This window comes from Balaenoptera ricei, chromosome 11 (assembly GCF_028023285.1).
Source record: "Balaenoptera ricei isolate mBalRic1 chromosome 11, mBalRic1.hap2, whole genome shotgun sequence".
Taxonomy (NCBI): domain Eukaryota; kingdom Metazoa; phylum Chordata; class Mammalia; order Artiodactyla; family Balaenopteridae; genus Balaenoptera; species Balaenoptera ricei.
In genome coordinates this window covers 13934923-13958367 of record NC_082649.1, presented here as the reverse complement: position 1 = coordinate 13958367, position 23445 = coordinate 13934923, and the positions used below count along the sequence as shown (strand labels likewise).

General features: G+C 38.6%; 1 protein-coding gene across 2 annotated transcripts in view; it reads right to left on the bottom strand.

The window, feature by feature from the left end:
* Positions 1–23445, bottom strand: part of CAP2 (cyclase associated actin cytoskeleton regulatory protein 2) — a 137163-nt gene that overhangs the window by 96411 nt on the left and 17307 nt on the right. For both annotated transcript variants that reach the window (XM_059937998.1, XM_059937999.1), the window contains exons 2-3: positions 18897–19018; positions 15288–15388 (exon numbers count right to left, since the gene is read on the bottom strand). In XM_059937998.1, coding sequence (XP_059793981.1) covers positions 15288–15388; positions 18897–19017 — 222 coding nt within the window. In that variant the 5' untranslated portion in view covers position 19018. The remainder of the gene's footprint in view (positions 1–15287; positions 15389–18896; positions 19019–23445) is intronic.

Genomic DNA, 23445 nt, shown 5'->3' with positions numbered 1-23445 from the left:
TCCAGTCTACTAATAAGCCTATCAAAGCCATTCTTCATTTCTGTTACAGTGTTGTTGTTGTTTTTTTCATTTTGGCCAGTGTAATTTTATTTTATTTATTTATTTTTATTTTTATTTTTAACATCTTCGTTGGAGTATAATTGCTTTACAATGGTGTGTTAGTTTCTGCTTTATAACAAAGTGAATCAGCTATACAGTAAAAAAGCATGCATGAACAGATGAGCAATATAAGCAGAGAGATACAAATTCTAAGAAAGTACCAGAGAAATGCTAGCAATAAAAAACACTGTCCAAAGCTCTTGTTCTGTCTGGGTCACCTTTTAGAGAAGTCCATCTCTGTTTGTCAGAGAACTCTGATTGCCATGTGTGGTGTGGCATTCGTAATCATGCAGTCAAACATGCAATCCTGGATGGGTGTCCCTGACTGCACAGTCCAACTCAAAATACATGGATTTCCTTTGCCACAGTGGTACTCAAATGGTGCCCTGAGAAGGTCCCCTCACAGGGACTTGAGTGGGGACAGAAAAGGAGGATGGGCACAGGCCACCTGCTGTCTGCACCCAGCCCCCAGTCCTCTCTCTACCATCCCTTCAATCAGAGCTTGTTACAGTGTTTTTTATCTCTAGCATTTCTCTAGTTCTTTCTTAGAATTTGCATCTCTCTGCTTATATTGTTCATCTGTTCGTGCATGCTTTTTACTTTATCCATTATTGCCCTTAGAATATAAATCATAGTTGTTTTAAATGTCCAGTCTGATAATTCTAACATCCCTGCCAGTTCTGGTTCTGATGTTTGCTTTGTGCCTCCAAATTGTGTCTTTTTCCTTTTGGTACCTTTCTTGATAGCTGGATATGATGTACTGGGTAAAAGAAACTGCTGTAAATAGGACTTTAGTAATGTGGTGGTGAGGTATGAGGGGAGGGAAAGCATACTTTAATCCTATGATTGGGTCTCAGTATTTCAGTAAGTCTATGTCTCTGGAGTGTGAACTTTACAAGTGTTACTCATTTTCTTTCTTCCCCCTTTTATGGGACAGGACGGCTAAAGTGGGCCAGACTTGGGTATTTCCCTTCCCCATGTATGAAAGACTAGAGCCAGGTGGGACTGAGCATTTCCCTTTTCCAGGTCAGTTAGGCCCTGACAATAGCCTACGAGGTTTCCCCTCGGGTCAGGCCTTACTAAGAGCACAGTACTCTGGCTTATTTCAAAATGCTTCCTTTCACCTTCCCCCTGCCAGAAGCCCAAGGAGATTCTTCTCCAGTATTTACTGTGGGAACCTGGTTGAGTTTCTAGATGTAAATCTCACAGTATTGTGGCGGGGGGGGGGGGGCTGTGACTGGGTCCCCCTGGAGTTCTTAACTCTCAGAGTTGTCTGCACTGAGCTTCCAATAATTTGTCAACTACAGTTCAGGTTTCCCTACCCCAGCACTGGTTCCCTTGACAGTTTCACTCATGAGTCTGCTCCGTTAAGCCAAAACTCCCTGTATTCACCTGTTTCTCTGATCTTGGGGGACAGCAGTTTTCCCCGTGTCCTCCCTTATGGACCCAAGAACAGTTGCTTTTTCAGAGTTCAGCTTTTTCCTTGTTGTTAGGATGGAGTGGTGACTTCCAAGCTCCGTACATGCAGAACCAGAAACTGGCAGTCCTTTCTCCATTTTTTTTTTTTAAATGAGAAAAAACTTATTCTGTTTCCATTTTCAGACATTTTGGAACTTCCATCCCAGCTTCATCCTTTTGGTAACAGAGCATTTCCCCATCACCTGCCTTTTGATATATGTATGTAGGATTGTGGATAAGGCGGGGGTGGGGTGGGGTGTTATGAACACCTATGTGAGAGGGTCTTAAGGGTTTATCTGGTGGAAAGGATGCTGGGACTGTGATGATAGGGGGTCACTAAGAGACTCTATGAGAAACATTCTATTTTTACTTGGATTGTTTCTGTTTGTTAAAAATAGCAAAGTTCTCTAAAGGTGCTTTTATCCTCAGTGCATGAGACTTTATTCTCTGTTCTTATTATTGTTATTTTTATCATATTTATCTGGAGATGCTTGGAGGGGACTAAAGCAACACCCAAACTGGCCCATCACTGCCAAGAATAAAACATACAAGTACACAATGTCTCTTCACTATGACATCTTTAGCTCCCATGGACTTTTGCCTATTTTGCGTAGGTTTGGGAAACGGCTCTCTCTTCCCTATGTGCCAATAGGAAAAGGCACAAAGAAGCAAGCCAGGATTACCATCAACAAAGAAAATTGTACATCTGCTTGTGCTAAAACTTGTTCTGAGGGCAAAATCTGTTTTGTCAGTAATGTAGTCTAAAGATAGAAGTTAAGAAATGAGAAATCAGATTGACTGCTACTTGTTGTTGACCCTGGAATTGCCACAGTGACACAGGAAAAGGGCCAAGTTTTGCTTGGACTACAACTGTCCCCTTAATTTCAATTGGCATCTTAATATCTCCCCTGGACTACCTGTACCCTTCTGGGCATGTGTCACTTGTCCTTATACATATGACCTGCACAGATCAGTGTTGATTCTGTCTTATCAAGGAGGAGACAGGACTTTGAACAATGTCCTGATGAAATAAATATGCCATGATATCAATGGTGGTTAACTCTGAGTAGTGGGATTATGAGTGGTTTCTATTTTCTTCTTCATACATTTATTGTCAAATTTTCTACATCAAACCTTTAAATTTTATTATCAGAAAAAATTATTTAAAAGATATGACTGAATACAATAGAAGATTATTATTTAATTTCATAAACGGAAAGTAATTTCTGAGTACCTACTATGTTGCTAGGTGCTACGAGGTATAAATCAGGGGAAACAAGTCATGAACCCAGAGAACGACTAGTGACTGTGAGTAACAAGCAACAAGGTACCAGTGTGTGGAAGAGACAACAAACATCTGATTTTGAAAGGAATGGATTGCTGATAACCATGACTGAAAAGGTAAGTTTTCCCATTTAGTTAGCTTGACAAAACACAAGAAGTACTCTCATAAAAAAAGGGAAATTATTTTTTTTTTAAAGAAATGATTTCCTTCTCTCTAGAACCCAGGAAGCACAATGCTCGGTATCCAGACATTTCTAACCATCGTTCCTCTTAACATGTCTCTCTGGCTCTTCAAGACAACAGCGTTCCCTAAAGCCCACAGTTCAACCACAGCTTTTTTTTTTTAAAGTATCCAGTGTGCACACAATAAAATGGAGTCTAAATTTACAGTCTGACCAGGAGAAGGAAGCAGTCATGTCACACTCACTTACTTATAAATACGTTGGCAGTACTCCATTAAATCATAAAGACATGTTAATTTAAAGACTCTGGCCTGCTCAGATATTGACCAAGTCCCTGTCAATTTCAGGCTCTGCCTTAGCCAAAGCATATATCAAAAGGGCAATAATTTTATATTAGGTAATTGTTATAAATTAGTATTTTTACTGCCCTTACAGTTGACTATTTTTTTTCAGTGATTCCACTTTCATTGGCAGAGAAAGGATGCATGCTTATTGAATAGAGCTAAATAGTTTTGCAGCCTAGAAAGGAAAGATGAGTAGGTAGATTGAAAATGTCAATGTGAGACTACTACGCACATTTTATAAAAAAAAAAAAAATCATCCAGGCACTGATAATAAAAGAGGTTCATTCTTCATTAATAGGACTGTTGCCTTGACAACTTCCAGCTCACATAAGTATTTACATCAGCCATGGTGCACAGTTCTGACACTAAGGAACATCTCCAACATGTCCTTTCTGTATCCATGCCTGAAATCGTCTATTATACAGCTCAGCTGCATTATCGGTTTCCATTAAAGTAACACCCAACCAACCCCATCCAGAACATGTCACATCCAGCCCCAAAGAAGCAATTTAAACAATTTTCCTGGCATGTCAAATAGATAAAAGGTAGAACTGATAAATGGTCTTCTTTTGCAAAAAGAATGTTTTATAGAAGGACATATAGTTTTGTTTTTATCTTCTTGTTTGTGCAATGGAGGGCAAAGTATTTTTAAAAAATTGATTCCATGAATAATAATGTGCATTCAAATCATGCATTGTGTCCCTAAAATTCTTATTTTCCTAGTTTGTAATTATCACCAAACAGCCTAAAGCACTTTTAGACACTGAGGGTATGAATCAGTACAATGTGTGTGGTGGGGAGGAAGGGCAGGGGGGACGATAAATATTAGGGAGCATTTACCATTGACCTATCACTTCCAATGCTTGGAATTTTCCTTGAGAAGTAATTGCACAATTATAAAATAGTATTTGTACAAGGACATGCACTGTAATTTCATTTCTAATAGGGGAAAAACTGAAAACAAGTCAAACATCACTAATTTTTTAAATGATTATAAATACCACCAGATGACCATCCTTGCAGGGAAGGGACCAGGTGAGGCTGGTGAGGAGCCCAGGTGTGCGCCCTCTCAGAGTCACACCCTAGGACCTCACTCATCTCACCCACATTTGGGCTCTGCATTCTTGTATTATTTCCCCTACATACAATTTTGATTGTTTACATCAATTATGGTGTAACCATACAATGAAATACTATGTAGTCATTAAAAAGTGATAGTATAGACCTCAACTTACTGACATGGAAAGAGGCCCAGAGCACACGGTCTAAGTTAAACAAGCAGGCCACAAAAATAGAATGTGTAGAAAGTTTGCAAAATCTATAATATAAAACCAATCACTGTAATTTAAAAAACCCAACATAGAACTTTCCTAAATAATTAATTGTAAATTATATTTTAAAAAATGAAATATTTGAAATAATTAAAACCAGTGAGTATTTCTTGGGACTTCCCTGGTGGTCCAGTGGTAAAGAATCCCCCTTCCAATGCAGGGGATGCAGGTTCGATCCCTGGTCGGGGAACTAAGATCCCACCTGCTGCGGGGCAACTAAGCCCGGGCGCCACAACTACTGAGCCTGGGTGCCTCAACTAGAGAAGCTGCGTGCCGCAAACTACAGAGCCCACATGCCACACCTAGAGAGAGAAAACGCACATGCCATAACTAGAGAGAAGCCCGCATGCCACAACGAAGACCCGATGCGGCCAAATAAATAAATTAATTAATTAAACAGTGAGTATTTCTTAAGGCATCGGACTAGGAAAAAAAAAAACGAAAACACTATTGTACATTTAAATCTGTTTGCTTTTCTGACAGGTAGAATATTGTTACAAGTTTGTAATCTGAACAAAACTATTCTCTGAAATAAACTTCATCTTCAAATTCAATCATTGTGTAGCTACAAAACACTTGGCAGACTGGCCCTTCTTCTAATTCTCTAACTTGCTTTTCTAACACTTAAGGAATCTAAAGCATTTTATCAACATGTTTAAACTAAATCTTTTGACTCAGGAAGCCAGAACTGCTTCATGGTTGATGAATTTTGGGTCTATACAAGTAAAGGATACTTGGCTGTTCTAATGAATCAGAAAAATTAGAGGCAACAAGTACTCCTTATTCTAGAATGCACTGTAATGCTAAGCATTGTCCTTTCATTCTGTATTATTTAAGCCATACTCTTATTTAACTTTCATGCATACGTATATGCCTTGGGTCTCCAAGTAGGTAATAGGCTCTTGAAGACTAGGCCACTGGGTGCCAATGTAGAAGGGTCTTTATTACACCAGAAGCTCAGTAACTACCGCTAAATAATGAATGACTGAAATTATTGGAAAGCAGTGTGGTATAGCAGAGAAACTGTGAGCTTAAATCTTCAGATAGGCCTGAGACAGAATCCAATGCTGCTCATTTCTAAATGCATGGCTATAAGCAAGTTACCCAACCTTACTGAGATTGGGCTTCTTTGTCTGGAATTTACGTACCTTAATGGGTTCTCCTAGTGATCAAGTAAAGCAATGTTTGTTGGCAGCTGCACGAAGTGCCTAACATAGCAGGTCCTCAATAAATGCTAGTTCTCTTTCCCTTTCTTTACAATTGCCTCTGTCACTAATATAGAAAATTTAAATAAGGCAGGGAAATGAAGTCGATCTCTAGTGACTATAAAATTTAGCTACAAACCAGATTTTGTTCATTTGTCTACCATATAGACCCGACATCAACCCATCTACACTAAGATCTCACTATGAACACTCAACCTAGGAAAGTCCTTGCTGAACACTGGTTCCCAGAATCCCCATGGATTCCCAGGCATCTTGGACTCCTGACCACGAGGTCACCCTGCAGCCAAGCTGTGTGAGATCAACACCACTTGGTGCCCACATTTTCTACTCGTCTTTTGCTGCTCAGTGAAATCCCTTCCAGGCAATACCTCGATTCCAAGATTTTTTCTTAAAATACCAAATATTCCTTTCCCCTTCTTCTGATGATAACAGTTTATACATGCTTGTTATAAAAAGTTCAAAAGACACGGATATTTAGGAAGTAAAAGCTTTTGGTAAGTTTACCCCCTAAAAATTCAATAAGTATCCTTCCAGTCTTTATTTTCAATAAGGCAAATCTTTCTTAAGTGTATATATCACCTCTTTACCCTTTCCTTTCAATTCCTGCTCCATTATCCTTAGAAAATCTCTTTTCCTGCCTTTTTTGGGTCCCATTTGTCAATTCCGAAGTTATTCTTATAATCAAAGGAGAGTAACTATACACTCATATAAAGAAAAAGAAAAATCCTGTGCTTGGTAGAGAAAGAAGAAAGGAATCAGGCCCAACATCAGCTGAAAGTATGCATAATCTGCATAGAAATCCCTATCTAGTTCTTAAGTCCTTCTCTAATTAAATTCACACTTGCCTAGGTATCAGCATTCATAATAAATGACTGTTTTTCATTTAATGTTATTGTTTTCCTGTTTCATTTAACTAAAAGCATAGTGGAAGAGTTTTTCCTAACATTTTGCATTACATAGTGCTACTCAAAAGACCTTCGGTGAAGATTTTCTTTTTAATTTCTCATCTATCACAGACTGTTTTGTAAAATAAATAAAAGAGCCTTACCAGAAAAATGAATAAAAACCAGACACACAAAGCACAAGTCCAAGTTTTTTAAATTACCAGACTTAGCAGCCTTAAAATTACTCTGTTGGATTGTTATAAAAGTTTTCAATGTCTTACTCACAATTTTTGTACTCATCTCATAGCAGACCATTAGCAGAGTTTGTGGATGGTGGTGGTCTGTGTACTACACATGGAGTCATACTCTTCTGCATCTTTGCATAGGAAACGAACCACCCATCCTTTACATTGGGTCTGTGGGCAAGTGTCTTCCAAGTTTCTAAGAACTAACCTGCAGATGAACTTTGGGGTGGGAGTCCGCATTTAAAATTTGGGACTGTCTGCACTGGACATATTGAGACAATCTACTGAATTTTTCACTTTTCACCCAGATATTTAAAATTACATAAATAAAACTAAAGACTCTTGAAACCAGGGAGAGCTGGTTATTGGAAATATGCCATGAAGTCCTGGACAAAAATTCAGTTTCCCAACAGGTCCTTTTAGACTCCAAAGTTATTTCTTGCCTGATGGCTATCATTTTAATGTTAATGATCGAAGGGGAAAGCAACATGCCAAAACCCAATGCAAACAGAAAAACCAAACAAAATCCTATTTCTTTTCTAAATCTGACCTGCAGTTTAAAACACTTACAGTAAGGTTCACAAAAATATCCTGTCACACATAGCACGCATGAGATTTCTATTGGGCTACAAGTCAATATACTGATGGATTTTCCTATTACTTATGAATTCTCATCTAGCTTTCTTAAGGTGCCTTAGAGCTCTAGTCTTTCAATGGCTCACTTTCCTCAACTATAAAAGAGGAATGAGAATAAAGGGAATGAGGGGGGTACTACATACATTGTCAGGGCTACGACAAAACCGGGACGTGTGTGTGTGTGTGTGTGTGTGTGTGTGCGCACATGACGAACAAAAATCTATAGAATCTATGTTTCTCCAATATTTTACTTGCTAATTCAGGACATAAAACCTGGCCTTGATTTTCTTTTAACTCCTCATCTAGGATATTGCTTGATCCAAATTGTCAGCCACAGTACATTCATCTATTCATTGATTCAATAATTTGTTAAGGATTTGATTCATTTTCAATCATTCATTTAGCAAAAATTTATTAACCACCTACTATGCTAGACACTGAGAGGGCAAGAGGAAAACAGCATATTTCTGGAACCTTGAAATAGATCCCAACACTCAACAGGTGGGCCCAAAGGGATAAATCAGACCACCTATTCTGTATATTAAGCTGTTTAACCAAAGCAATTGCAAGTCAACTATCAGCATTCCAAGTACCTTGCCATTTAAAATATTTATTTTGCAAAGCGTTTTCTGAAAGGGAAAGGATTTCTATTGTAAACACATATAAGTGATAAATTATTAATTCATTGAATACCCTGGTTTTTTTTTTTTTACATCACCAAAACATCTTATACTTGATATATTAAAAAGAATTGGCTGGTAATGAGTTATAAAATGTATAAACTGTTATATTTTAAAACTTACCATATTAAACCATAATCTAAATACAACTGGAAAGGGAAAAACATACTAATGGTAAAAAAGCATATTTTGTACTTGCCTAATGCACACTAAGAAATCTGAAAACACATATCCTACAGTTAGAGTGACTCTTGGGTCAGAACACCCATATATTTGACCAAGACTGTTTTTTCTTATGTGTAGTTAATACAGCATTATAACGAATTCTTAGGTGAACAGTGGATATACATGTGTGCGTGGGCATGTCTGTGTGTGTGTGGTGTGTTCTGTGGGGATGGTTGCTTGAATAGAAATAACAAGATAATCTAAATGAAATCAGGTCATTACTTTTAGACAAAGTATTAATTTTTAGATGCTGAAGCGGCCTCCAGGCAAACAATTCAATTATCCTGAAGTCTAGAAAGAAAACAACAGCAAATGTTCCCATTATTGGCATAGTTTTAGAAAGAAGGAAATATAGGGGAAAAAAAAGAAAAAGGCAAAAAAAAGGAAAAGGGCCTCTATTTTGCAGTACTAGGTAACATGATTAAATTCTGATGTGGGAAACAATCTTCTGAAAGGGTATTTCTGAGGGGAAAAATATTTGGAGAACAGTTGCTGGTCACCCTCAGGAACTCCTGACACAGACTAAGTTGCAGATTCTTGCTATGCTTTTACGTAGAGCAACACCATTCTCTTGAGACTCAATCACCTAATTTTCCCCAGGTGCAGGCCCAGAGGGGCCAGCTGGTGGGTGACATAGCTCACCCCCAACCACAGCAGCCTGAGCACACTCAGAACACATCCCTGCATATTTCGGCTCCTCCCAAGTTTTGCTAATGCCAGTGAACATAGAACAGAAGAGGATAATCAGGACAGGCATTCCATAGGCTTTCTTAGAAGGTTTCCCTTGAGAAGCAGAAGGAAAAGCACAGATCTCATCTTAACCTGAGAGATTCATGGAACCTACCTCATTGTTTCAGCAAAATACTCTGGTAACATATTTTATTTTTGGTGGAGTAAACAGGGAGATCCTGGAGGTTAGTGATGCCTGTGGCTCTTCAAGAGATGCTTAGATTCCAAGCCCAGTTCCTTATTCAGAGCCTCTCCAAGGCTCTAAATGTGCTACGAAACTAGAATTTTCAAGGAAAGAAACAGGGATCAGATGTTCTAAAAGCAAAAATCCTTAAGTTAAAAAGTAGTCACGGGGATGTCCGACTAAGGCTGGTGACTTAACAGGAATAGGCTGTGAGTCAACACATATGTAGGATAGCAAAATATGTGTTCAATGCTGAGAATAAAAATTCTCCACCTTCTTGGGAAGAAATGATAACAGAGCTGGATCTATCTGTGACCTTTCTGAATTCTGCAAATTTGATGTCGACAGCACAGTGAGTGAGGACCAGGCTGAGACAAGGCTAGTGTGATGGGGGAGAAGCGAAGACCCACAAGGGACACAGTTCATCTGTCCTGGAGGTCACTGTTCTCCCTGTCACCTCACTCAGTGCTACTCTGAGGAGACACATGAAAGACATGAGTCACACTGACGTTCCACCCTCTCCTCACTCGTTGTGCCTGAGCCCACCTTCGTCATGACCTTTCCATATACTGTGGAAATTTGGTAGAGCAAACTGTAATAGCTGTAGAGTGCAGAGGGCAGGAAGAGGTGGCAGATAAGTGCCACTGCTTCTCACTAGCGATCCAGTTGCCTACAAAGGCAGTGGAAGACAGCAGCTCAGGGGGTCTAAGCCGGGCATCTCCCAAACCATGGATGGAGACTTTGGAGACCAGATTTCTGGCTCTGCCATAGGGTCATGGTGCTGCATTCGACACATCATCTACATCTCCTACCTCGCTAAGTTGTAGTTTCCTTCTCTGAAGAAAGAAAGAGAAAAAGAAGAAACAGAAAAAGAGAAACGAAGAAAAGAAGGTAGGGAAGGAAGGAAGGAGGATGAGAGAGAGGGAGGGAGAGAGTAAGGAAGGCAGAACGACAAAGAAAGAAAAAGAGGGGCTTCCCTGGTGGCGCAGTGGTTAGGAATCCGCCTGCCAATGCAGGGGACACGGGTTCGACCCCTGGTCCAGGAAGATCCCACATGCTGCGGAGCAACTAAGCCCGTGCACCACAACTACTGAGCCTGCGTGCCTAGAGCCCGTGCTCCGCAACCAGAGAAGCCACCGCAATGAGAAGCCCACGCACCGCAACGAAGAGTAGCCCCTGCTCGCCACAGCTAGAGAAAGCCCGCACGCAGGAACGAAGACCCAATGCAGCCAAAAAGAATAATAAATTTTAAAAAAAGAAAAAAATGAGGATGTATATTGGAATGGATGATTTCTAAGGTATTTCCTTCTCTAATAATTCTGACTATCATAACTGGCCAAGACTGTAAGACGGAAGATCCCTGATATAAAGCCTGTATGAAATCTAGATGCAGAATTCTTTGTACAAGTCATTTTTTTTTGTCTCTGCCATTTGGAGAATGTGAAAGATGTACAGATCCTTTGGGCTTGAGATTGCCAAAGTATTCATGTCTAATTATAATAAAAATAAATGTTCAGATTCAAGCTATTAGCAAGAAACTAGTCAATGGGAGGACCAACTTGGCCAAAGGCAAGCAGGACAGTGAGGAGGATCTGTATGGAATGGGCTCTTTCACTGAGTCAACTCCGAACTTGTGCTTCTGAGCATTTTTTTGTTTTTTTTGGTGGGGACAGGAGGGTTTCCATATAGACCCAGATTATAAAGCACCAAAAATGCAAATGGTCATTTTTTTAAGTGAGTACAAATTACCCATAAAAGTTTTCTAAAATCAAGGAAGAATATGGATACAATATGAAGAATATGGATACAATAGTAAAATAAATATGTAGACACTTTTGCATTATTTATTCTAGAGATAGGTCCATGTAAAGGAAGGAGTGACAACCTGTAAGACCAAGAAGGACAGACTCATGGAGGCCGCGAGCTCTTTTTAAACGAAGGAGTCTGATTTATTCTATATCATCATAAAGCAGGATGATATGCTGTCCTTAGTGTTCTGTGTATGCTTTTTCTGACATGTTTCCTGCGGCCTGCTTTGCAGGTTCAGATGACTGAGGTACTTCCCCTGGCACGGCGCAAGATGTTTGTTTGTTTTTAATGGTGATGCTGCTGCTCTGTCTCAAGCTCTTCATCTGGCAACTGAGTAACTAACTCCCTCATGCTTTTCACATGAGACAATGGGTGAGTCACTCAAAGGGGCTCTGACAGCCCTTGGAAATGATGTCGTCCAGTCTCATTACTGAGAAGGGTAAGGGACTAGTTTAAGGTCACTCTATAAAAAGTAAGAGCCAGCTCTAAAATCCAAATACAAACAAGAAGAGATCATTCTTACTTTCCCACCCTTTGGACATGTCACCCAACCAGCGGGGCATAAAATGAACAAGATATTTTGTAGATGATTTAAGTATGTAACAAATCCTAGGAACATTTAGAAGAGTAATCACGACCCATCAAAAGTACGGCTATAATAATTGTCTAAATAGGTTCATCCTTTATAAAGTCCAGGAACTCAAGGACATAATATTGTGCAGTGCGATTTAACCCTACCATGTGTAGCGTTATACTTTTTTGTTGAATTTTATTGCCCTTTTGTTAAAAATGTGATTCTCCCATTTTTACTGAACAATTAATAAAAGAATATTTCTTTTTTATCCATTTTAATCGTGATAAGAAATAAATGTTCCAGACATTTACAAACATTAAAATGTAAATTCTATAAATCTCCAAAAAGGGCTTGAGTTAGGAAGAGCTATATGATTTGCAGTTGTTTCATGATTGTCAAATCATTTAGAAATAGACCCAAGATTAGTTCCATATACCATGAATAGCAACAGGACAGCTTTGTAAAGAAAAAAAAAAAAAAAAATCACAGTCATCCATTTAAGGGTAAATGACAGCTGACCAAGGGCTTAGAATTCTGTAGGCCCAGTTTCTAGGGGATCCTTTCCTTTGACATTGAGGACTATATTTACCCTAAACATCTATTATAAAAGTATGCATTGTTTATTATTTCTTAAAAAGGGCACAAGCTGTGTCAGTGTTCCTGGGTTGGAGGGTAATTTATATAAGCCCTTCGGTTTACGTTGCATACAAGAAGGCTTTACAAGATCTAATCTTTTCTAAACCTGTTATGTTCTTTGGTTCAGCAGAGCTTCCTAATTGTAGCTATTAGTTCCCCTTTTTTGTGGTCTGTTCTGTCAATAGACTATTGAGTGTTCAGTAAATTAAGCCCAACCAGCAGCCAACACATCAAGACAGACGTTAAATCATAGCTCGGCTGCCCTTATTCATTATTAGTATCTGTGAAATAGCTTTTAAGCAGAGGGACAGGATTTAACATGATGCACATTTGTGTCGTTCTCAAATTTCCATACTGTACAATCAGGTATGTGGGGTTTTTTTTCCTAGGCAACAGGTGTGTTCTTGGAACAAAGTTCAACCCTCACTTCTGGCTTATGTGAGAGGCAGCAGCTGCAAGCTTAATGTCAGTGACACATGGTTCTATAAGAGAGAAAAAATAAACTACTTGTTTAACGTATTAAAGTAATGGGCAGATGGACGATAGCTGCCTGTACTTTTCTTTGTGTTGTAGAACCAGAGTCTAGATTTTCGGATGACAAGTGTTTTTCTCTCTTTCTCTTCTCTTTCTTTCCTTCCTTCCTTCTTTCTTTCCCCACCTTCCTTCCTTCCTTTTTAAAAAACTAATTAGTGAAAAACATAAATTTCTTTGAGCGTTACATATTTATTATTGAGAATATTCCTTCCTTTGAGTCATACTGTTCTCAGGCTAATGAGTGGAGAGAAGAAAAAACTTAATATAAATCAAGCTACACTTTATTTATAACTCACTTTGTTCTAAAAGGAATTTAAAGGAACTGTTTACTATGTAACCTGAAGAGACTTACTTAGTATGCAAACCCTACATTTTCTTAAATGCCAAGTTAAATATACATATTTACAGGCTTCATTATTCCCCAGTAAAAAAACATTACATAGAATTTTGTGAGCTATTACTAATAAGAATTATAATGTACTGTGTACCTCAGAAGCATAATGTCAATATTAATGGTAACAACAGTGATATAATAATTATTGTAATAGTATTCAAGAGAGTAAACTGTTCTTTAATCATTCAAGAATCTCATTAAGTGTATTGGGGGTAATACTCCATTTTATATGTTAGCTTTCGGGTACTATCATGACTCAGTATAAGAAGCTCAGCCGCTACCTTACTACAGACCAGGTTTCTGTAAACAAAAACATCAAGCTCAAGAATAGACCAGAGCAATTCTAGAGCTCTGTGATACATTAGAAGTGAATATGTCTTACTACACAGACTTTTCTAGAACTCCTGTACATCAGCGCTTCCTCTCTTTTGCCAATGAGTATTTCAGCAGGTATGTTTAATAAAAATGGAGGCCATGAGACGAATCTTCATTTTTCTTAGATGTGGTGAACAAATACATTGCAAATGTGATGAGATAAGCACCTATTTAATTACAAATCTGGAACCAATGGTATAACCTGAGTCACCAGATCCCCTGGAAGACTGGTGTTGAGTGTTGCATATAAAGTCTAATTGGGGAAGGAGAATCCCTTTATACGTTTTTGTTGTTGTTGTTGTTGTTGTTTGTCTGTTTGTTTTTAACCACAAACCACAACTTTATTCAAGAATCAGATTTTCCGTGAGTCTATACTAAAAGTGATTTTGCCAGGACTCTCTCATTGCCGAGAAATCTACAAGCAGATGGATGTGGAATTCAATCCTTTGTAAGAAACAAAGGTAAATAAATAAGAAGAACCTGGTGATAAATCTATTTTAGGTTTTTAATTGGTTTGGCTTTTACTTTACATTTTCATAAAATGCATGCGAATAACAACTAGCCTCAGGGAGGATGCTAAACATTTAAAAATGCATAAAAGGTGTCTAAAACTGGGAGGCTGGCCTAGATATCATGAAAAGTCTCTACCAATCCAGAGATTATTGAATTCTATGACTTTGCTTTTCCTCAGGCTGCACTTTTTTAAAAAATTGTGGTAAAATACACACAACATAAAATGTACCATATTAACCGTTTTTAAGTGTACAGTTCAGTGGTGTTAGGTATATTCACATTGTTGTGCATCAGGTCCCCAGAATTCTTTCTGGAGTTTAGTTTGCATCGAAAAACTAAAACTCTAAACCTATTAAACAAGTTCCCATTTTTCTCCCTCTCCCTAGGCCCTGGCAACCACCCTTCTACTTTCTGTTTCTATGAGTTTGACTGCCCTAGATGCCTCAGATAAATGAAATCATACAGCATCTTTTTGTGACTGGCTTATTTTACTTAGCATTATGTCCTCAAGGTTCATCCATGTTTTCGTATGTGTCAGAATTTCCTTTTTTATGGCTGAATAATATTCCTTTGTATGTACAAACCACATTTTGTTTATCCATTCATCTGTCAACAGAAACTTGGGTGGCTTCCACCCTGCAGCTATTGTGAATAATGCTACTACGAACATGGGTATACAAATATCTCTTTGAGATCTTGCTTTCAATTCTTTTGGGTATATATCCAGAAGTAAAATTGATGGACCATATGATAGTTCCATTTTTAATTTTTTACAGAATTGCCATATTCTTTTCCATGCTGGCTGCACCTTTTACATTCCCGCCAGCAGTGCACAAGAGTCCCAATCTCTCCATTCCCTCACCAACCCTTGTTATGATCATTGTTTTAAAAAAATTTTAATAGCAGTCATCTTTTCCACAGAGAACGGGGGAGGAAAGTACTCACATGAGTCTCAACGTCACCAGCCAGGATCCTACTCTTCTTTAAAAACTCAGCCACCATGCTGTTCATCAGCTTATCAAAGGCCTCCACTGAGGGTGCCACACCTTTGGAAAAAGAACATTCTGTTATTCCCTGGTAGTTTAGTGAAAAGCTGGTACTGCTTTGCCATAAGTAGTATGGAAGTTTAATGTCATTCATATCATTCTCTTCCTATTCACTAAGTCATTCATTCACCCAATATGTACTTATTAAACACTTCTCAATGGCTCAAGAAAACTGTGTTTTCCTATTTTTCATCCTTCAGAGTAAGCACTTTCATCTACATAATTTCATTTGGTTCTCCCCCAAACCCATGAGGTAAGTAGCACTGTCACACTTTGACTGATGAGGAAATGAAGATGCAAACAGAACACATGACTTGTTAAAAGCTCTATACCAAATAAGTGGCAGATCCAAAAACTGAACACGCCTTATGAATCCAAAGCCAGTGTACGTTCTTCTACACAGACCTGTCCAGGTGCTATAACCACCTTGCAAATAGTTACCAAGATTACTCAGGACAATTAAAAGGTAATAACGAAGTCTGGGCAAGTAGGAAAAGCAAGCTGATTTCACGCATTTTGTTCCTTCTTCACTTCCCAAGGGGAGGAGAGACAGCTAGGTGGGCATAAAAATGCCTAGTGGGCTAATCCATAGTGAATGCTGATCTGCCAAATTACTGTAAAAGCTGAAGTGACAATGGCCCAACCTGGTGTGCTCTGCATTTCTTTCCCTGCTTTTTAATTAACAAAAAAAAATTTTAGTCTAAGTCCCTGATTGCATATCCCTAATATTGAGAAAGATAATATTGAGAAATTCAGCAGTACAGGCTATTAAAATCCAAACCCAAACTTAGGAGTCCCTTTCTTATACTGGACAGGAATATCCATGCTCATAAATGCGTAGGATAAAGCCTCCTTCTTTTTCCCTGGTTCCCACTTGCCCATTTCCACAGGCCAAAAGAGTGATAGAAACAGTTGTTTACAGTTCTCTGCACCTACGGTCTAACTTCTAAGCAGGGTATTGAAGTTGACTTATCCTCAAGTTCAAAATGCCGTATGTACCAACTCCTATAACATAAAAGGGGTGTAAACCCGAAGATTCCTTATGGATCCATCTGGAAACAGATAAACCTGCTTGTTGCCATGGGAGAGGTCTGAGAGGTCTCTGCTGGGTGTTTAAAGTGGGAGAAAGCTCTTCAAATGTGATGGAGGCCTCTACATAGCAGCATGGACAACGAGGCAAGGGGGTATCAATTTCCTTTCATCAGTCAGCTCTGCTCACACCTCCTCCAGGCAGCCTCTAATGACTTGTCTTTCTCCCCAACCTACAGCCTTTGAGCAACTCTTAGTCAAAGCATTTGAGGCCCTGAATAGTAATGCATCGAGACCAAAGATTCTGGAGGATTAGGACTGTGTATAATTCATCTTAGATTCCCCTGCACCTGTCATAGTGCTTGTCAATTGGCAGGCATGAAAAAATTTCTTCAACTGTTGAGTCAAACTCACCTGATTGTCAGGGTGGGGGGAAAACACATTATAAAACACATCATAACAACAGTCTCATAAGGCAGTTCTTTGATCTGTGCATACTATGGATTTGTACTGGATTGGGTTCCTTCTAAAAGTTTCTTTTTAAATTAAAAAAAAATTAACTTTAGTTACAACATCATTGTAATGGTGATGTTTACATTTAAGGTGAGAGGTTGTCCTTAAGGAATTGTTAAAAATAGAATTTAGGAAATCACCAAAACTGACTAATTAAGAAGAAACGGAAGTGATGTTGTTTAGGATAAGTAAAAGGTTTTAAGGATGAATATCATTCAGACATTTTACTAATTATCCTTCTTCATTTCATATTATCAATAGGATAATAAATTGCTGGCTAAGTTGTTTTAAGATAACTTACTTTAATAACTGGTTTGGAATGATTTGTTATATTAGAAAATATATGTTTAAATACTTAAGTAATTTAATTATATGCCTTCCAATTTTGCTTAGCTTATTAATTTTCTTTTTTTTTTTTTTGAAGAAAGTACGAAGTGTCTTTACCTCTTTGTGTAAGTGAGGTTCAAATTATTGGAGTTTTTTTTTTTCCCTTTACTCAGCAACACTACACAGTCTCCTGGGAGTTGGATTTTAACTTTATGTATTCACAGGCTTTATATTTGTGGGCAGTAATCTCAGAGAAATGTCTTTTGATCACCTGATGCCAAAGGCATAAGGAAACAAAGTTACTAAAGAGAACATGAAAATATTTTCTTACAAATAAAGTCTACTGAATCTCATATACCAACTCCATAGTTAACAAAAAGAGGCTTAAAATGAAATCATAGATATGTCTCATTTGATGCGGAAAAAATTTACAGGCCCCTGGCAGCTTTCCTTTAAACAACACCCCCTTTCAATTCATTCAAAGCATTACGTTCAGAGTCGGGGGGGGGGGGAGAAAAAAAAACAGCCTGTGCATTTGTGCTCACACAGTAATTTTTGTCCCAGCGCACGTAATACAAGGCACAGCTCCAAATACGCCTGAAATTCTAGAAGCACCCATGTGGCTCTTGCCTGGTGAAAGCTTTTTTTGAAGCCCCCTCCTCCCCAAGGCTTTTCTCAAGCCCCAAAAGCCTGACAAAATTCAAAATGGGTCAGATAAGGAGGAAATGTGTGTGAGACAAGAATAGAGTTGCCAGATTAAATACAGATCGCCCAGTTAAATTTAAATTTCAAATAAATAGTGAATAAATTTTTGAATAAGTGTGTATCATGCAGTATATCCCACGCAGTATTCGGAACACACTTCTAACCAAAAAGAAAAAAAAGAATGTAGTTTATCTGACATGCAAATTTAACTGGATACCCTGTATTTTTATTTGCTAATTCTGCAACCTAAGAGAAGAAGAAGTTGGAAAAATTACTGTAGATAACTTAGAGAGCTGGTCGTGCATGGTATTTTTTTTTAAAGAAGTAGTTAACTTTTTATATGTTTGATCACATAATTTATAAAATCTTTTTTAAAAAGTGTGGTATTAGCATATAATTTAAAAAACGTGTTTGGTGAGGAATAGGCAAAAGTAAAACAATGTGATGTGGTCATGTTACATCGAAGTAATATTTGGCTTCACATCAGACTCTCTTCCTTTAAAACTGCAGTTCTTAAATTTAATGACTTGTTCTCTTTAAAATTAAAATGTGCAGAATGATAATTCCTTCCAATTTACATTCTAATAAGGAACGTTAGTTTCTTGTTGATAATTACTTAGATAATATATTTAGTCACTGAATGTGGAAGAGCAGCATAAACATTAAAACGAAAGAATAATGACATTTGGCTCATGGATTATGCTCTTAACATGCGCAGATACAGGAAATTTTTGTGGCTTGTGGGTTGAGACTTTTTTCTTTTTCTCTTTCTCTTTTTCAGGGATCGCTTGCATTTGGTTAACGTCACGGTCACATATAAAGGAAGGAGTAGGGGAGTTAAAGTTGATAGAAATATTTCATGAGAACTAAATGATGGGGACAAAATTAAGTGACCCACATAGAGATCAGTAATGACAACAGTTTGTGGCCCTACCTCCGCTGACACCGTTCATTTCCCCACAGTCCCCAGGAGGCCGGTGTAACCCTGCAGACAGCAACTCCAGTCGACCAACGGCCCGCTCCAGTCTTTCCATGAGCCCCTGCATCTCTGCCATCCTAGGAAAACACCGGCACAAATGGAGGCCATGTGAGCATCAGGAAGGATTAGCAAGCTGACACCATTAAACTTAACATCAGCAAGAAGGAAAACAGAAATTATTCGGAATGGCTATGGCTTTAATTACCTAGAGAGTACTTCTACATGTCAGGAAAATAGGTGAAATTCAAAAAAAAAAAAACCCATGAAACTAGGGGCAGAAAAAAAACCCAAATTATATTGAGCTTATTTTGTATTCAATTCAGTGATGTTTACAAGCCTCATATTGCAGTACACAAATATTCATTCTCTTTACACCATGATCAAGTGTCTCCTTGCATGCTTCTTTGTTCTATGATACAATTTATACATAGCATTTACTTAAAAGCCTCTGAACATATATTACCAACATTTCTGCTAAATGGTGACAGCATATTTTAACTATTTCCAACAATTCTTTCTGTTAAAGTATAATTCTCCAGGGGACACTAAACCCACTGATAATCCTTGTTTACACAATTACCTTAAACCAAAGAGCCTGGCACAGAAGTATGAGTTTATCAAACTGCATCACTTAGCAGGCAACAAAGGCCATCCCCTCCAAGAGCTGGCTTCTACTTATTATAATTTGTTCCAGCACTTTTGTTGATGAATTATTTTAAATTACAATTATTCTGAATGGTGGAAGTTTTAATATAAAATAATAAAAATGGTTATTTCCCTTTGCTGCTAGTTATTTCTAGAAAAAATTTAGTCTTAGGTGGGGTTGTTTTTGGACACAGGGATCTTCATTTACCCAGCACTCTTGGCTGGGATAAATGGGTTTTGAAGCTAAGGGACTGAGAATAAAAGTGGGGCTGGTTATCTATCCTTCCTGCTTCCAAACATATTTTATTATAGATAGCTACACTGAGTAGCTTGAGAACAAGTACTTTAAAATTATTGGCCCTCGATTGTAATGTTATTAAGGCCACCTCTGATGAATGCAACCCAATCGAATTTGGCCAGGTTCATAAGATCCAGTGTACAGGTACCATAACTCTGACCATACCAACCTATGACTGGTTTGGGCAAAATCAGGCTGCTGCTCTGAGAGAGGGAAATATGCCTCATCTTAATCAGTGTCCAGAGTCCTTCTCACTCTTATGAGCTTTCCTAGTATCATTCTGAGCCAAACAGGACTAGCATGTTCCTGCACCAGAGACAACACTGCCCCAGGGTATGGAGAAATTTTATTGCTCTAAGATGTGTAAATATTTTCTATTGCTGCTGGGAACGAGGTAATGCATTTCTCTTTTGTATTTTGTATTCTGCTAGTTTTGAGCTTAAGCATAATAATGACTTGCCATTGCCATTTTTAAAAGCAAGGTTATACCTATCAAAACATGTGGATGGCTCTGTAATTCTGTGTCCAAATGTCAGATGGTCACCAGATACGGATGGGGGAGTTCACTGTCTATTTTGGAAAGTCATCTCCTCTGAAACTGCCAGCAGCTATTCTTTCAAAATATGGGGCAGTGTTCTCTGCGCAGCTGAAATCAGCATCTAATCCCAAGGGGATTCAAAATTAGAAGTTTCTCATCTATTCTTTTCCTCTTAACGTCAGAGCTTTTGCTTCCATTGCAATTGAAGAAAAAAAAAAAAACAAAAACGGAAGAAGAAATTTAATTGAATTCTTTACGTAATCTTACAAGGGAACTGGGTATCCTGTAGGTAGGTGAAGGCCAATTGAGAAATGATAAAAGCCCCTCAAATCTTTTAATAGTTGCCCATCCGTTCACAGTTATCTATGTTCCCTGTTACTCAACGTGCCAAATGTTACCACCATAGACCTAGCCCATGATAGAAAAAAATGTGTTTGCTTTGTTAGCAAGCTCCCTGTCCCCCAGCAGAGAAGCACCGACCACCTCCAGCCACTCCCAGAGCTGTTCAGCAAGGCCTGGTACATTTCACACACAGCACTGCTGTCCCTGCCTGTGGCTTAATCAGCCTCCCTGACAAGACTCAAACTCACACTATCTAGTAGCGCTCCATATGTTGAAAGACAGCAGGAGTGAGCCCATAAACTGCAGGGCTGGGCAGATTGGTGTGGAATGCAGTCTAAAAGCGAATCAGATGTCACTTCATGTAAAATCACCAGGAGCTGAAGTCTGGCCACAGCCTCTTAAGAGGTCAAAATACAGCTCATGCAAGTTGGAAAGATGCCTCTGGGTTTAAAATTTTAGAACAGTTTCTAAGAGACACGGAAGAACAAATAAAAGAAAGACTATACCAGGATATCAAAAATACACATTAGCATTCCCAGGGAAAATGACACAGTCCAAGACAGCTGTGCCCTCTTCTCCCAACACACACACACACACACACACACACACACACACACACAAACACACACACAAACACTTCCCCCCACATGTGCCCTCAGCTGCCAGCCAGGCTCTCAAGAATGAAGAAAGGACAGAGCTGTGGATTCTCCAAATTCTTCCCAGGCAGTTCCATTCGCCTTGGTTTTCCAAAGTGGATTTAGCCAAGTTCGGATGAGGAGGTGGGAGCCAGGAATTAAGAATTAGGCTGAGGAAATGGATAGGGCAGTCAAAGCAAATGTAGGCAGCAAGGTCAGGCTAAGGAATGAGTCAGGGCCAGGTGGACAGATGAGCTTGGATCAGGAAGCCAACAGAGGAGGGGGATATGGCAGGATGGCTGGATGTAAGAAGTTCTAAGAATCTGAGGAGAAGCAAAGAGAAGCCAGATACACAGCTGGAGAATCAAGAGACTGGGTTAGATGATGCAGCTCAAACTTGGCCTCCAGATTTCCTAGTCGTCCTATTCAAGTAGAAGGCAACCCCAAGCTGAAGTTCCCCTATAACCTACAGCTAATCGAGAATAAACACAAACATTTGACCAGAGTGTGAGGATGGGTGGAAAGAAAAAGGGAGAGGAACGTAGAATTTCATGACTTTCTCTTTTTAATGTTTTAGGAAATTATACTTGAGATTAATCTTAATTCCTTGTTTTGTATTAATTTTTGAGTATTTTGAGTTTCTTTATAATGGGAAGTGTAACTCATCCTTGTCATTTTTTTCTTATTTGAATTTCCCCCTTTCTTTTTTTAAGTTTTTTTTTTTAATCAAAGAACACACAGAATTTACAGAGTCAGTAGTTCTACAAGGCTTATCACAAAAACACAGCAGTCCCCTGACTGCCTCCTTTCATTCTTTGTCTTGAGAGTCAACCATGTTCAATTATTTTAGCTGTTTCTTTTAGTAATTACCTCCTTATCTCTGAATAGCATGGTTCTATCTCTGTCTTGTTTATTTTCTTCAGTTTTAGGCATTATCCATTGAGTTCCCACCAAAAACATGAGGTTATACTCTTCTATTGCCCAATCGCCACCAGCACATTAATGCATATTTCCTCTTGTCCCCTCCTCCCAATAGCGTTATATCACAATTATTGTGTGACCAATCATCAGTGTTAACATAATTACGATCGTTCATAGCCGAGTCATGAGGTAGGCTACGATTGTCTTCCATGTTTTGCACAACCTGTTTTCCTAGAGCCGTGTCGTTGCAGCTTCTCAGTTTTCTTTGTACTTAAATAATTACTCATCCCCAAGTTCTTCCCCCAGTTGTGTAAGTCTCCTTTCCAAAGGGCCAAACACATTTGGAATTCTCTTAGCTTTTTCTTCTCAGAGGCGTCTCTCCTGGAGAATCACTCGAACTGCAAGACTGCTCTGCAGGCCTGCTGCACACCTGTCACCCGGGCTCTGCCTCCACCTGCCCCCCCTCCTGTGTGGGATCACCTGTTTCTTGGATTCGGTATCATCCTCTTTCTTGGGGCACTTTAACCGGGAAGAGTATTATCCTCTGAAAAAAGGTACATGAAAGGTCAATGTTTTTTTGAGACCTTACACGTCTGAAAATATCTATATTTTGACTGCTGGTTTGGCTGAGTGTAGAATTCTAGGCTGGAAATTTTCCTCAGAATTTAAAAGGCTTCACTCCATTTTCTTCTAGCTTCCTAGGCAACTGTTGAGAAGTTCAAAGCCATTCTGATTCTTCATCCTTTAGACGTAACCTGTGTTCTCCTCTCTGGAGGATCTTCTCTTTATCCCCAGTTTTGGGGATCTACTCTTTATCCCCAGTGTTTTGAACTTTCATGGTAATATGTTTTGTTGTTGATCAAACATTTTCTTATAAGTGATTTTCAAGAGTGTAGAAAAGACTGGAGAACGGGCAATTGCATATTGTTTGTCTGTGGGTGAGTTTATAAAACAAGTTTGTTTTTTTCAAATAAAGAAGTTAGCATTCTAAATATTTAAAATTCAAACTTCTCTCACATCAACTGAATACATTTACAAAAACTTCATACACTTCAATAAGAATATAGCCAATCAGTATTTTCTCATATACTGTCTTGGAATAATAAGGTGTTCTAGAAACAATTT